General features: G+C 44.0%; 1 protein-coding gene across 1 annotated transcript in view; it reads right to left on the bottom strand.

The window, feature by feature from the left end:
• The window catches only part of RXFP1 (relaxin family peptide receptor 1), a 955,071-nt gene that overhangs the window by 66,250 nt on the left and 875,493 nt on the right, over window positions 1–13,328 (bottom strand). Inside the window, exon 14 of the mRNA XM_086962355.1 lies at window positions 7,442–7,513. Coding sequence (XP_086818481.1) covers window positions 7,442–7,513 — 72 coding nt within the window. The remainder of the gene's footprint in view (window positions 1–7,441; window positions 7,514–13,328) is intronic.

Genomic DNA, 13,328 nt, shown 5'->3' with positions numbered 1-13,328 from the left:
GGTTTGTTTGTAAATACTTGAGCGTTCCATGCCCACAGATCATTGCCCAACAGTCCTTAAAGGGCATTGAAATAAGTATGGGAACTGTGTTGTGGCGCTGAATGACATGGCTAAAAAAAGTTTTTTAGAGGAGCAAAGAATTCCTGAGACAGGAGTCGGCAGATACCTTGGCACCCAGTGCTGGACACTCACCCGATATCTCCAGCAGCACATGCATGAAGCTGTCCACCTCGTCCCGCAGGCTACTGTGCGTGCACAGTGAGAAAGCTGTACGCCGCTTTGTTGCACACTAATATCTGCACTTCTAAATGTTCCCAGGAGAAGAAAGTTAAAAAACAGATGTGTTATGTTATGTTATGTTATGTTAACTGTTTTTGTACCGCGCACAGCTGCCCCAGCAAAGGGGCGTCCTGGCGCCATAAGAAGGTATACACAACACAGCATAAAAGAGACTCAATCAGAGATTTTTATTAAAAAGGAAGGTTTTAATAGCCCGTCTAAACTGGAGTAAGTCATCCAGTGCCCGAATTTCAGCAGGAAGAGAGTTCCACAGCTTTGCGGCCACTACTCGAAAGGAGCGGCCACCTGTCCTACTCAACAAGAAACGTGGGACAACAGACAGGTTCTGACCCATCGATCTCAAGGATCGGGAGGGGACTTAAGGGGTCAGGAGGTTCGTCAGGATTGGGGGGGCCGTGCCTTTTAAGATTTTAAAAGCCAGGCAAAGCACCTTAAACTCGATCCTCCGACCAACAGGCAGCCAGTGGAACGCTTGCAGTGTTCTGTTCTCGAAACCTGACAACGCCTGGGCAAGCCCACCACCGCTCTGGCTGTGGCATTCTGCACTCGCTGCAGCCGCGTGAGTTCAGCCCGGTTTATTCCTGCTAGCAATGCACTGGCATAATCTATCCTAGATAGTACTGAGGCTTGGACCACTAGCTGTCTGGTGGGGGCATCGAAGAATTTAAGTACAGGTCTAAGGCCCCTGATAATGCCAAAGCAAGAGGCTGCCACCCTCTTAGTATGGCAGGTGAAACTGAGAGTAGGGTCCAGCCAGACCCCAAGGTTTTTTATCTCCATTACAGGAGAAGGGGTCATTCCTAATTCGGGAGGCCACCAGTTATCATTCCACCATCCTGCCTGCTTTCCCACAACCATAACCTCTGTCTTCTTAGTGTTCAATTGGAGACAGTTCTGATTCATCCAATTGGCCACCGCACGTAGACCCTCGCAAAACCTGATGGCCTCCACATCTGAGTCCCCACTCAACGTGACCGCCAGCTGCGTGTCATCCACGTAGGAGACCATTGTCAGGCCCCAGCGCTTGACTACCGCAGCCAGCGGTCTAACGTACAGGTTGAATAAAGTGGGACTCAGGGATGATCCCTGTGGGACCCCCAGTGTCAGCGGGTAAGAGGTAGATTTACCGGGTGGGATAGCAACCTGGAATGATCTGTCAGAGAGGAAGGACCGGAACCAACACAAGGCGGACCCTCTGACACCCGCTTCCTCTAGCCGCCGCAACAGGATCTCGTGAGAAACCGTGTCGAACGCGGCACTCAGATCTAATAACAGGAGTGCCGCTGTTCGACCAGTATCCAGCACGGAGCGCAGATGTTCAACCATAAACAACAAGGCAGTCTCCGTGCTGTGGCCTGCACTAAACCCATTTTGAGTGGGGTCCAAGATGTTGGCTTTGGCGAGATGGTCAGTCAGGATCCCATTCAGGTGGGCCTCGGTGACTTTGGCGGCCCACGGCAGCAGTGAAATGGGGCGATAATTCTCAGGTTTTACCGGATCTAGGGAAGGCTTTTTAGGATGGGTGTCACTACCGCTTGCTTCCACCTGGTGGGCACGATCCCTGAGGCCAGCGACAGGTTGATGAGAGCTAGCACTGGTGTACGACATGTCGCCTGCATGTTCTTAAACTGGGCAGGTTTAAGTGGATCCGCAGGGGAGCCAGATTTAATTTTTGGCTAAGTAAATCAAACCCCTCCTCGGAGAGGGGGGCCAGCAGGTCCAAGATCACATCATCACCCGTAGGGCAACCAACTGGGTCCGAGTGTTGCAGATAAGTTGGAAAGGTGCGATAAATTGCTTGCACCTTTTCGATGAAGAAAGATGCCAGACTTTCACAGTGGGAGTCTGTGCATATTTCCGCTGCGGTGGCCCTCTTGGTCATGAGGTCCTTTAGGACCTTAAAAATCAGTTTAGAGGGGTTGGGGCTATTCCAAAACTCCTGCGCATAGTAGGCGGCGCGGGCTCTACAGACCGCTCTGTGGTATAACTTAGTTTGAGTTAAATAGCAGGTTTTAAGCGCAGGGTCAAAAGATTTTCTCCACCGTCTTTCTGCCTGCCTACAGTCTCTCTTAAGAGACGCTAAGGTCTCATCGTACCAGGGACTGTGGACTTTAGTCCGACAGTTAGATCTGACCAGAGGAATTAAAGAGTCAAGGGCCGTAACAATCCAGTTACAGAATGATTCGTAGCCACAATTGACATCGGAGAAGGGAGGCAAGGGTGCCTTCTCCAGTAGAAGATAAAAGTCTTCTAACTTTAATTTATTCCACTGTCGTATGTGGGTGATTTTATTCTGCAGCAAAAAGAGGGGTACAGACATAGGAATAGATGCTTTCACCAACATATGGTCAGTCCATATCAGCTGGATAGGTGAGCATATATTTATTTCCTCTAAATTAGTGAAAAACGGGTCCAGTATATGCCCGCCCTGATGGGTGGGGAAAGTCACCCTCTGTAAAAGCTGTAAGGCTTCTAAATCGGCCAGACAGCTCCGAATGGAGGGCTGAGATGAGCAGTCGAAGTGCAGGTTGAGGTCACCTAGCACATTAAAATTCGCACAGCCGAGAGCCTCTGAGCTAATAACATCCGGGAGAGCGGCCCTAAAGCGGCATCGCAGCCCGGAGGCCGATATATTAAAAGACCAGTAAAGCTATAGCAGTGAGTGAAGGAGATTTTAAACCGGGCACATTCACATCCCGGAAGTTTTAATTCTTTCCATTCACAGGGGTAACGGCGCTTCACTGCCATAGCAATTCCACCCGCTCTCGAGCCGCGATTAAGGGTAGCCACGGCATAGTCAGGGGGAAAAGATAAGTTTAGTATCAACGTATCTGCATCCTGTAGCCAGGTCTCGGTCATAAAAAACACATCCGGAGAATCATTAGTAAGGATGTCAAAGATCTCCAAATGATGTTTTACCAGAGATCTGACATTTAAGCTATATATACTAATAGCGCTCACCCCAGGCACGCAAATCTGCCGGGATGGTATTTCTAAAGAGCGGATACGGGAGGGGGAAGGCAGTCGCCAGCAGCAGCAAGTGCAGCGGTAAGGGCCACATAGCGGTGCTACTAGAGGTAAGGAGCAGGTAGAAAGACGTTCTCGAATAGCCAACAGATCTTCTCTGTAATACCTGATAATAGATGAGGCCATGTTGTAAGACGTAAAAGATAGAGTCCTGCCACACCCCGCACTTCCTTAGTGCTGACGGGCGCAGACGGGCAGGACTCTGGCGCGACTCACGCACAGAGAAGGCGCGTGAGTCGCGCCAGAGTCACGCCAGAAGAGCGTGAGAGAAGGGGCGTGAGATTATTGTTTAGGGGAGAGTGACCAGATATGGGTTTCATTCACCTCCAGCTGTGTGTACACAAGTCACTTTGAGGAGTGTAAGTGAAGAGATGGCTGTCAAGATGCTCGACGGGGGTGGGTGAGTGTGCTTCCTCATACAGCGGCGTGAGCAGGATCAAGTACAAACAGAAGCGCTCTTAAAGAAAAATGTAGTCCCAAAACACATCTTCATAGGTTTAAATGTAGTTGGGCAGTGTGCGCGGAGAAAGCTAAACACTGGAAGAGGCATGACATATGCATGGCCTTCAAAATTAGGTAGAGCGAAAAATAGAGCAATGATGGTGCCAGCAAATGGGAAGCCTATGGATGGGCTGTAAGCCCAGATGTAGATACTATTATAAGGTAACTGCCCCGTCACGGGATTTCATTTAGAAAACTTTTTTAAACCAGTTAAACAGATAACTTAGTTGTTAAGCCCCAATTGGTGGCTGACATATGAAGAATCTAAACATAAATTCACTCATTTACATCACGATAAATTACAATAAATGTTTGTTTATTTATCGTGATGTAAATGAGCTAATTGATGCTTAGATTGTTCTTATGTTAGCCACCAATTGGGGCTTAACAAAGGTATCTGTTTAAAAAAGTTTTCTAAATGAAATCCCTCGTAGGCGCAGTTACCTTATACTTGTTGCATTTCCCAAGCCTCCAAGGGTAGATTGGGTTTCCCACTTTCTTCTTACCAGATGTAGAACGGTTCGAGAAAGGGCATGTGCACCAACTAGAGCCGAGACCGAAAAAGGAACTCTGACCTGCTCGCATCCCTGCAAATCCTCTGAGAATTACAACAAGGATACAAATGGACCATGAATAATACCATGAACACCATTGATGAATAGTGAGACATCAATCGCATGGCCAGCTCGGGTGGTGAGTGTCCATAGTTTTCTTGCTGCCCATCAGCTGTTCAGCAAGTTAATAGACCCACCGTCAAGCTGCTAGTGCTTCACCACGGAAGAATATCGTTTCACCTCTAGCTGCTGGTGCATAAGTAGTTTGAGGAATTTGAACACCTGGATGTAATTGAAAAGGTGTCTGGACCCACTTCATGGGTCTCCCAGATGGTGATTGTGGAAAAACCCAAGCATCCAGGAGAGATAAGGCTGTGTATTGACATGCGCCTCCACAACAGGGCGATTAAAAGGGATCGGCACATCACACTGAGCATGGATAACATTGTGGCAGACTTCAATGGGGCCCAGTGGTTCTCGAAGCTAGATCTCAATGGTGGTTACCAGCAACTGCCGCTGTTTCAGGGCAGGCAGTACATTATGATGTTTTTGATGCACTTGGGCCTCTCTCTGTACAAACAACTTTATTTCAGACTATCATCAGTGGTAGAGGTGTGCCAAAACACTATTAGAGATGATGGGGTGATAGTCATCAGTGATGATATCTTTATCTACTCATCTACCCTTGAGGAGCGCCACCATTGCTAATAGCCACCCTACAGCACCTCAGTGATAATGGACTCATCTACACAAGCACAAGTCTTCTTCTTTGAGTCACAGATCGAGTTCTTTGGATTCATCTTCTCAAAAGATGGACTTAAGGTCAATCCGAGAAAGTCTAAAGCTATACAGCATGCCCCGGCATCCCGTAACGCTATGGGAGTGTGCAGTTTCCTGGAAATGACCACCTACTGAGAATGGTTTCTTGCCAAACCTGGTGAACTTTTCAGGACAATTGAAGTCCCTGACAAAGACGGCAGCCAGATGGTAATGGGGCCCTGTGGAAGAGACAGCATTTGCCAACTTCAAATTAACACTGTTGAGCAACACTCCACTATGCTATTTTGACCCAGTGAAAGCCACAGAATTAATTGTCCATGCCAGCCGCATTGGCTTTGGTGCAGTACTTACACAAGAATGAGAACTGGGAGTGTGGCATCCCCTTGCCTTCATGAGCAGAGCGCCAATGAGCGCTGAAGCCTAGCATGCTCGAATTTAAAGAGAGGCCTTAGCCATCAAGTGGGAGCGCAATCACGTTCAAGAAGATCCATGTCAGAACCGAGCTGCAAGAAAGAGAACTTGAGGATGACACAGGTCCCTGGGAAGGCGGAAAAGAGGAATGGGTTGAACGTGCAGGAAGTGTGACCACCATGACACCAAAACATAGGTTCAAATGATCATGGCTGCAAACAACCACAGGGAAGTGCTGACAGTGAGGATCTTCCCTAAGGAGCCTTCAAAGGGGACTGAAACAATCCATTTGCAATCTCGAATTCAACAGTATAATATGCGCCCCAATCCTGCACCCATCTCGAGATGTGTGTTATGAAGTTCTCCACAGACAATGTCTGTAACTGACGTTTGGGGGGTTGTAGAGTTCCACTCACCCTCGGAACTCCCTCAACTTGACGGCTGGGTGCGGCCAGAGGTAAAGAAGATTAGAACTGCTCGAGGTTCTATCTCAGTGCATACAATCTGGTGTGCAGTCTGGTTATTTCTAGGAGCACGATCCGCATGCTGAGCGGGTCTCACCAGTTCGGCCCGTTACACCACCGTTGTTTGCATTCTATGGTAGATGCAGGTTTGTTCAACTAAAAAAGACATGAATGTCTGCTTAAGAGCTTTATTTATGGTATTGATTTGATACACCATAAACCAATATGTCATGACACGTCCTCCATGAATATTTTCCATCATAGATATCATATCATTGCACCAGTGCCTTGAGACCCTTACGGATGATTAGTCGTGCTCTACAAAAACCCTGATTGATTGATTGATTGACAATGGGATTCTTATTAATTGGCTTATATGTTTAGAGGCAAAACGAGACTCCTAATCTTGTTAGCTTTCCACAGCAACTAGTTTGATATTAAGGAGTTCCTATCGACCTTTATGGAAAAACTGTGGGTTGGTGACGTCCACTATGACATATTTGGAGCAGTCGGTCACATTTCCATGTCTATGATGTTTTAAATAGTGCTTCTTGGATTGAACAAATTTGAAGCATCATATTAGTCTCTTTCTACTCATTTTTAAATCAGAAAATAAAAAAGAATCCATGGTCCCTGTTGTATGCACATCTAATGACCTTGCTTTGAGTGGAAAGCTACTGAATAAAGGACCACAATGGTTTCATTTTGTTAGTACTGAAAACACATGCCTGTTATTCACCACCCCCTTTTGTACCGCTTTTGGCCGCCATAAGTGTGGCAGGGTATGCTCAGCTGTGAGTCCCTTGCTCACTTGCTCACTTTGCCACTGGATTCAAGCAAGCAAGCAAGCCGGGCTGAAGACGGCTGGAATGCCAGAAACCGGTCCTCGGAAGCTTGTTTCCGGTCCAGGGAAGACATGGCTTGGCAGTTCGGGCTGGACTGTTCCCACGAGGCACAGGGTCAGACTGATTTGCATATAGCCATGTCTGAACTGGGGTGGCAGAGTGGGCTAAAGAACGGTGATGGATTAAACCCAGATCTTTTGATTGGGTGTGAGTGTTTGATTGATTCAGATGCTCCGTCCATCACCACCCCCTTTTGTACCGTGTTATTTCCTATGACATCACAGGTGTAGATGAAATGTTATTTTATTTGTGTATATTTAGCTTGCCCCACACTTTCTGGTAACTTAAAAATTACGTTTTACGTGTATTTATGGCTTACAACCAGATACTTCCCTGTAAAGAACAGTTTGACGGAATCATAATCGGAAAGTAAAGGGGACTACAACCCCTGACAGCATTTTCTTTACAGAATACATCTTGCATAATGTTTGCCTTTCTTTGCTAGATTAAGAAACATAAAACGTTTTTAAAAAATAGCAAAGAATAATACTTAACTCACATGTGAGAAAGATTTCTCAGTGAACTGAACATCCGTCTCTGGATATTTGGAATTTCAATGCCCTCCAGGCTCCTACGATGTGTAAAGAAAAGACAAAAACAAACCATCACTGACATTCTTATGTAAGATTATATTTCTTTGCTACACATATGGTAATAGTCGCAAGTATTTGACAACCCACAAATATTTTATGAAAACCGTAATCCAGTTTCTTTCCTGTGTGGGAGCTACTTGAAAAGCAACACCTTAAACTTACAATGATCGGAAAAATGTCAGAGGTCCCAGAATGAGTCTGGGGCCAGTGGATTCAAAATGGTGGCCAACTATAGTCAAAAGATTGAACTTTGGTACAAGTAGACAGCTATTATCTTCCTAGCGTGTCCACTGTTTGGAATTAGATGTTGTGGTTTCAGTTGAATGTGGCTGTGGGAGTGACTTATCCATATGTAACATCAATAATAATAATTCTACTCTTTACTCCACCCACGGATGCCAACTGGTATCACATAATGTATACTCTTTGCCCACACTGAAAAACCGGGGTCTATCATTCCCAACTTCTTTACAAGGAGGAGATCATTTTATTCAGAGCCCCGGTTAGGTCCATAGCATGGGTGACCAAGGGGTGCAGCTCTAGCTAATTTATCTCAGCATACAATTCACAGGGCACGTGCTTTTCCTGACAACTACACAACAGCTTGAAGGCAGTTGAGTGACTCATAAAAAAGAGAAGATAACAGGGACTGGCCATGGCTGTGATGAGAGCGAGGTACCTTCTGCTCGTTGGCCTGTGGCTGTTCCTTTCTGTTTGTTTAAAAGCATTTTTTCTTGAGTTGAAGTCACAGAAAGAAGCTTAGGTGACAGACCAAGCATGTAGATTTGCATCTTATTACATTATTTGGAGTCACTGATTGCTCAGACTCTTACTGTTTTGATTAAGTATATCCTCAACATACATCCAGAAAAGACTCCTGGTCATACATGGTATCTTGTGACAAGCAATGGAACTTGCATCATTGTCCCAATACTTTTTAAAATGTCTTCTGTTCATTGTATTTTCTGCCTCCATGAACCAGTTCATATTTGGGGCACCATCTCTAAAGCCAGATGGTTGTGCATGTCCCCATCTTGCACCTATGTCCTGTCTGACATTCGGGTATTACATAGCATCTTCACATATTTGGGTATGGTATGGCAACCCTCTCCCCCCCCTCCCCCCATATACACATCCAGAAGCAGTCCTTTGGCATACATAGTGATCTGCACTAGATACTCAATCTAGGAGGTTCTAAACCTTATCACAAAATATACTTATCTGTGGGGAACCCCACTATGTATGCAGGAATTTTCCCTATCTCCACCACATTTGAGGCATTTGTCATACGCAGTACGTGGAACAGTTTTCAGCTGTTTACATGTGTAATATGTCCAGTTCAGTAGTTTGAACTAAACCAGGAAGAATCCAACCTTTGCCACAAACTCTCTGGGCATCAACATCGCTACCCCCCTCTTTGTGTTGTCCAACCTCTTAAAACCTCCATCTCACCGGTCTATTACCAGTGCCATACAGTCAGAGGCATTGTTAATTAGAATATTATAAATTAATGATATTGCTTCAGTTGGCATACCTTCAGTGAGTACTCTGTTTGGATAGGGGAACATTATTGGACCTCGGTCATTCTCTTCTTGTATTAGTATAATGCATATCTAAGTTGCGAAAACTGAAACAGCCATACCTGAATTCCACTTCCAATTCTTCATATATCTTAATGTCTGAGTCCATCCCTATATCAATGACCATAGCTATCTTGATTCTGTCCCATTGTTGGAACCCTAACAATGCCCTGACCTCTTTCAAGAGGTGGCAGTCCCAGACTGGGGTTTCACCCTTTACACTGTCCCACAAACCTGTTGGTCCCAATGCATTTTTTGATGTTTGTTCTACAATATGTATTCATCTTGGCCATCCTTTTGGGGAGTTTCCATAGATCTGCACCTGATAGCCACTATGTGCCATAACGTGCCTATCAGCACATTGGAATTGCTGTTACGGAAGCTGGTTGAAGTTCAGCAACAACTGATTCAAGTGATCCAACATCTGCAGCAACAAACCCAGTTCAATTATCAAGACTTTGAAAATTAGATGTAGCATGAAGCTGCTAGATGGTTAGCTGCCTATGAAAAGGATTAAGACCCATCACTCAGCTTACAGATGCTATGGCTTCTTAAGGAGTACACCCCAATGTACCTGTATCAGTGCCACAATAATCTACATCTGGTGAAGATACTGAATATGTTTGCAATACTTTTGATACCATAGCACACAATGCCATATGGTCTCCAGAGCTATGGGCTCATTACATTGCCTCCCTAGTAATGGGAGAAATGCAGGCCATGCGCCAGGCTGCAAATCTTGATGGAACAACTGCTTAGGCAGTCTCCAAGAAGGTAATATTAGAAAGACTAGGTTTGTTGAGAAGATTTACAGGAATCAATTCTACAGAGACAGTGAAAAGCAATTGTTTTGTACTAAGGTTCACACAGATAAATGATTTAACATCCCAGCAGCTTCTTCAAAGCAAATTTCTGATTAGATTGTTATTGAGTAATTCCTTGACGTGGGAAAGCTACCAATTCTGAGATGGGTACTCCAGCACCCTAACCACTCTCTCTCTGGTGTAGTAGCTTTGGGGACCTCGTGCCAATGAGCTGCTGTGAATAATCCTCTGCTTCCTCCACTGCTATCACAAACTGAAGTTGCTCCTAACAAATATCACTCTCAAATTAAAAAAAGAAGATGTGGCACCAATGCAATTACCTATGGAAATCTCTCCCTGATAGTACCCCAAAGTTATGACTCTGAGGAGTGGTATCACATAGCCGATATAGGTCCTTCTAAAAACAAGCCTGAATCCTTGAATGTCAGTGTTTTGGGGAACAATTATGCTGATACCTTTTCCAGCCCCCATCTGTTTATAACCGGAGTGAAAATAAATTGCCTGAAAACATGGGGTCTAGTAGACAGTGGATATTTACAAATGCTGGTTCTCCCATCTCCCTGAGAAAAACCACGCTTTTATCGGTCGTATGCCTGAATATGTGAAATCCTACCCTTGTAATGCAGAAATACTCCAGGGTCAAGAAAGAAAGATTTCCCTAATGGTAGAGCTATGACCTAAGATGCCTGAACTTATTATACTGGGGACTAATGTACATAATTTTAGGGAACTATTCTTTGGCAATCTTCTGCAAAGTTGGGATAAGAAGCACCTCTGGCAAAAGAAGACATTAAAAGAACTGAACCCACACCCAAATAAAGTAAACACTAACTAGCTGAGAAGTAAGCTGGAAAGGTGCTGTTAGGTACCCAAATCATATCCACCAGTATGGACTGGATTTTAGAGACGTTTTTGTCCTCCGGGGCAGAACAAGAACAAGAGCCAGAGGAGAAGAAGATATCACTCCAGAGAAGCACTGTACATCAGCAGTTCTGCTCTGCTGTTCTACAGCTAGTCCATAACAACATCATTGGAAGCCTTCAAGGAGCAGAGAAAACCCAAAATAGGATGCTACAAAGGTTGTTATGTTCATGTACATAAGTAGAAATTATCAGGTATTTACAAACATGTCAGGTGTGTAAACTGAAAAGTCCAGAATATTTATCAAACAATCCTCTACAATCTTTACAGATCCAACAACCCCCTTTCTAGAGAATGGACATGGACCCATGGGACCCATAGCATAGTCAGGATGAAGACACTGGTTATTGTTGCTGGTTGTGGATTTTGGCACAAAGTATTCTGAAGCCTTTCAATTAAGAGGTATCATTTGCAGCCATATTTATGATCTCTATAAGCCATTTATTCCTGTGTAGGCATAGCAAAGGAAGTACCCATGGGCCAAGTACCGAACTTCATGTCTCAATTGATGAAATACGTTTTGAAAATAAAACAGTTGAAGACTCTTGTGTACCATCCGCAAACAAATGGGTTAGTAGAACAGTTCTATAAAACAATCCAGAAAATGTTGAAGACAGCAATTAGCCATGATGGAAAGGATTAGGAGAAAGTATTACTGCTAATACTATTCACTCTGAGGAACACCACTCAATCTTCAACAGGATTTAGCCTGTTTGAGGTATTATTGAGACATCAACCTCAATCAGTACTCTATAGATCACTAGAAGACGCTGAAGAGGAGGAAGAAAACTCAGTGTAATTTGTAGAGTATGCTCTTCATCTTTAGAAACAATGACAAGCCATTGGACAGACCAATGCAGACAGTATTCGAGAACCTAAGAACCTACAAGAAAAGTGTTTCAATCAGAGGTCTGTGCAAAGAATATTGCAAGTCGGTGATAAGGTATTAGTATTGCTCTTCAATTCTAAACACAAAGTACTGGGCCAGTGGCATTGACCTTATGAGGGTATTGATGTAGTTGAAAGAGTCCCCTACAAAACTACTTACCCGTCAGGAAACACAGAGAGTAGCAATATCAATTAAACATGTTAAACAAATGGGAACAACCTGACATTGCATGCATGATTGCCATCATCCCAATGAACATGAGGAATGAGAAGGATATGTGCCATGTGAGCTCCCCCAGGACTTCGAAGAATCTTGTTGAATCTTGTGAACAAAATGACCCTGTCAACTTTTCAATAAGTGGATCTCATACATGTCATGGACAGGCCAGGCATGTATTTTCCATAAAACCAGAAAGACAGAGATATTTGAGTACAAACTAAATGCTACACAGTGCCCTATAGTAAGATCACGTCTATATTACATATTGGAGGTCCAATGTTAAGCTTTAGGTATTGAATTAGAAATCATGGTTCAAATGGGTATCATTGAACCCTCATCCAGCAACTGGACATCACCTAATGTGTTGGTATTGAAACTGTTAGATCACTGTGATTTTGTGTAGATTTCCGAAGAGTAAATCTAGTATAAATCTTCAGATGCCTGTTTAATGCCTAAGTGGACAAGCTCATAAAATGATTGGAAAAAGCCAAATACATAGGTTTCATTGACCTTTCAAAAAGTTATTGTCAGGAGGCCTTAAGGCCAGGTGATCATCACAGAATGGCTTTCTCTACCCCACATGGTCTCTTCCAAGTCTTGGCCCTGCCATTTGGCTTTCACTTTATACCTGTCATCTTACAGGTGCACTTTTGAGGAGCAGCCACTGTGGTAGCACTGCCTTATTGCAGCTTTCTATCTCAGCCAGACGAGAGAGAGCTCACTTGACTTATGCTCCGTGCCAATGGTTTGGGGAGGAAGCTTAAGAGTCACTGAGCAGGTAGACTTAACAAATATGTGTACTAGATGCCCTAATTCGTAGAAGGTGATAGAGTGGATAAGTGACTTTAAAACACAGCTTGGTTATGTTATTGCTCAATATATCTTAGCTGTCAGCCCATCAGGGTTGTAACAAACAGTAAAATTATGGTTGAATTAGAATTTTTATATCAAATGCACTGAAATGGATTCATGTAGCAGGTGAATAGGGCATGGACCTCGTCATTGCTTGACTAAAATGGAGTGAAAAATGTGAGTCACTTACGAGCAAAAAATATGTTAGATTGGAAAGGATGACATATTTTCTAAAAATAATCTTTTGCAAAACATGAGGGAAAGCTTTTTTCCAACATACAATATTCAGGCAGTTTAATTTTTTGTAAAAATGATTATGATGTGTGGGTGCCATTCAGGAGAGGAATTAAAAATCCCAAATGCTGATGATTACATGGATATTTCTGGCTTCTCTGCATCTGTAGCGTCAAATACTAATGGTTGCACTTTTATTCAGTTGCCTTCCCCAAATCTGAAAACTCTGATACAATAGCAGCATTAATTTTGGAATGTGTTTTCTTTCATGTTT

This window comes from Lissotriton vulgaris, chromosome 3_1, assembly GCF_964263255.1.
Source record: "Lissotriton vulgaris chromosome 3_1, aLisVul1.2, whole genome shotgun sequence".
Lineage (NCBI taxonomy): Eukaryota > Metazoa > Chordata > Amphibia > Caudata > Salamandridae > Lissotriton > Lissotriton vulgaris.
Note: the sequence above shows the minus strand (reverse complement) of the source record. Positions and strands in the feature narration are given on the sequence as shown.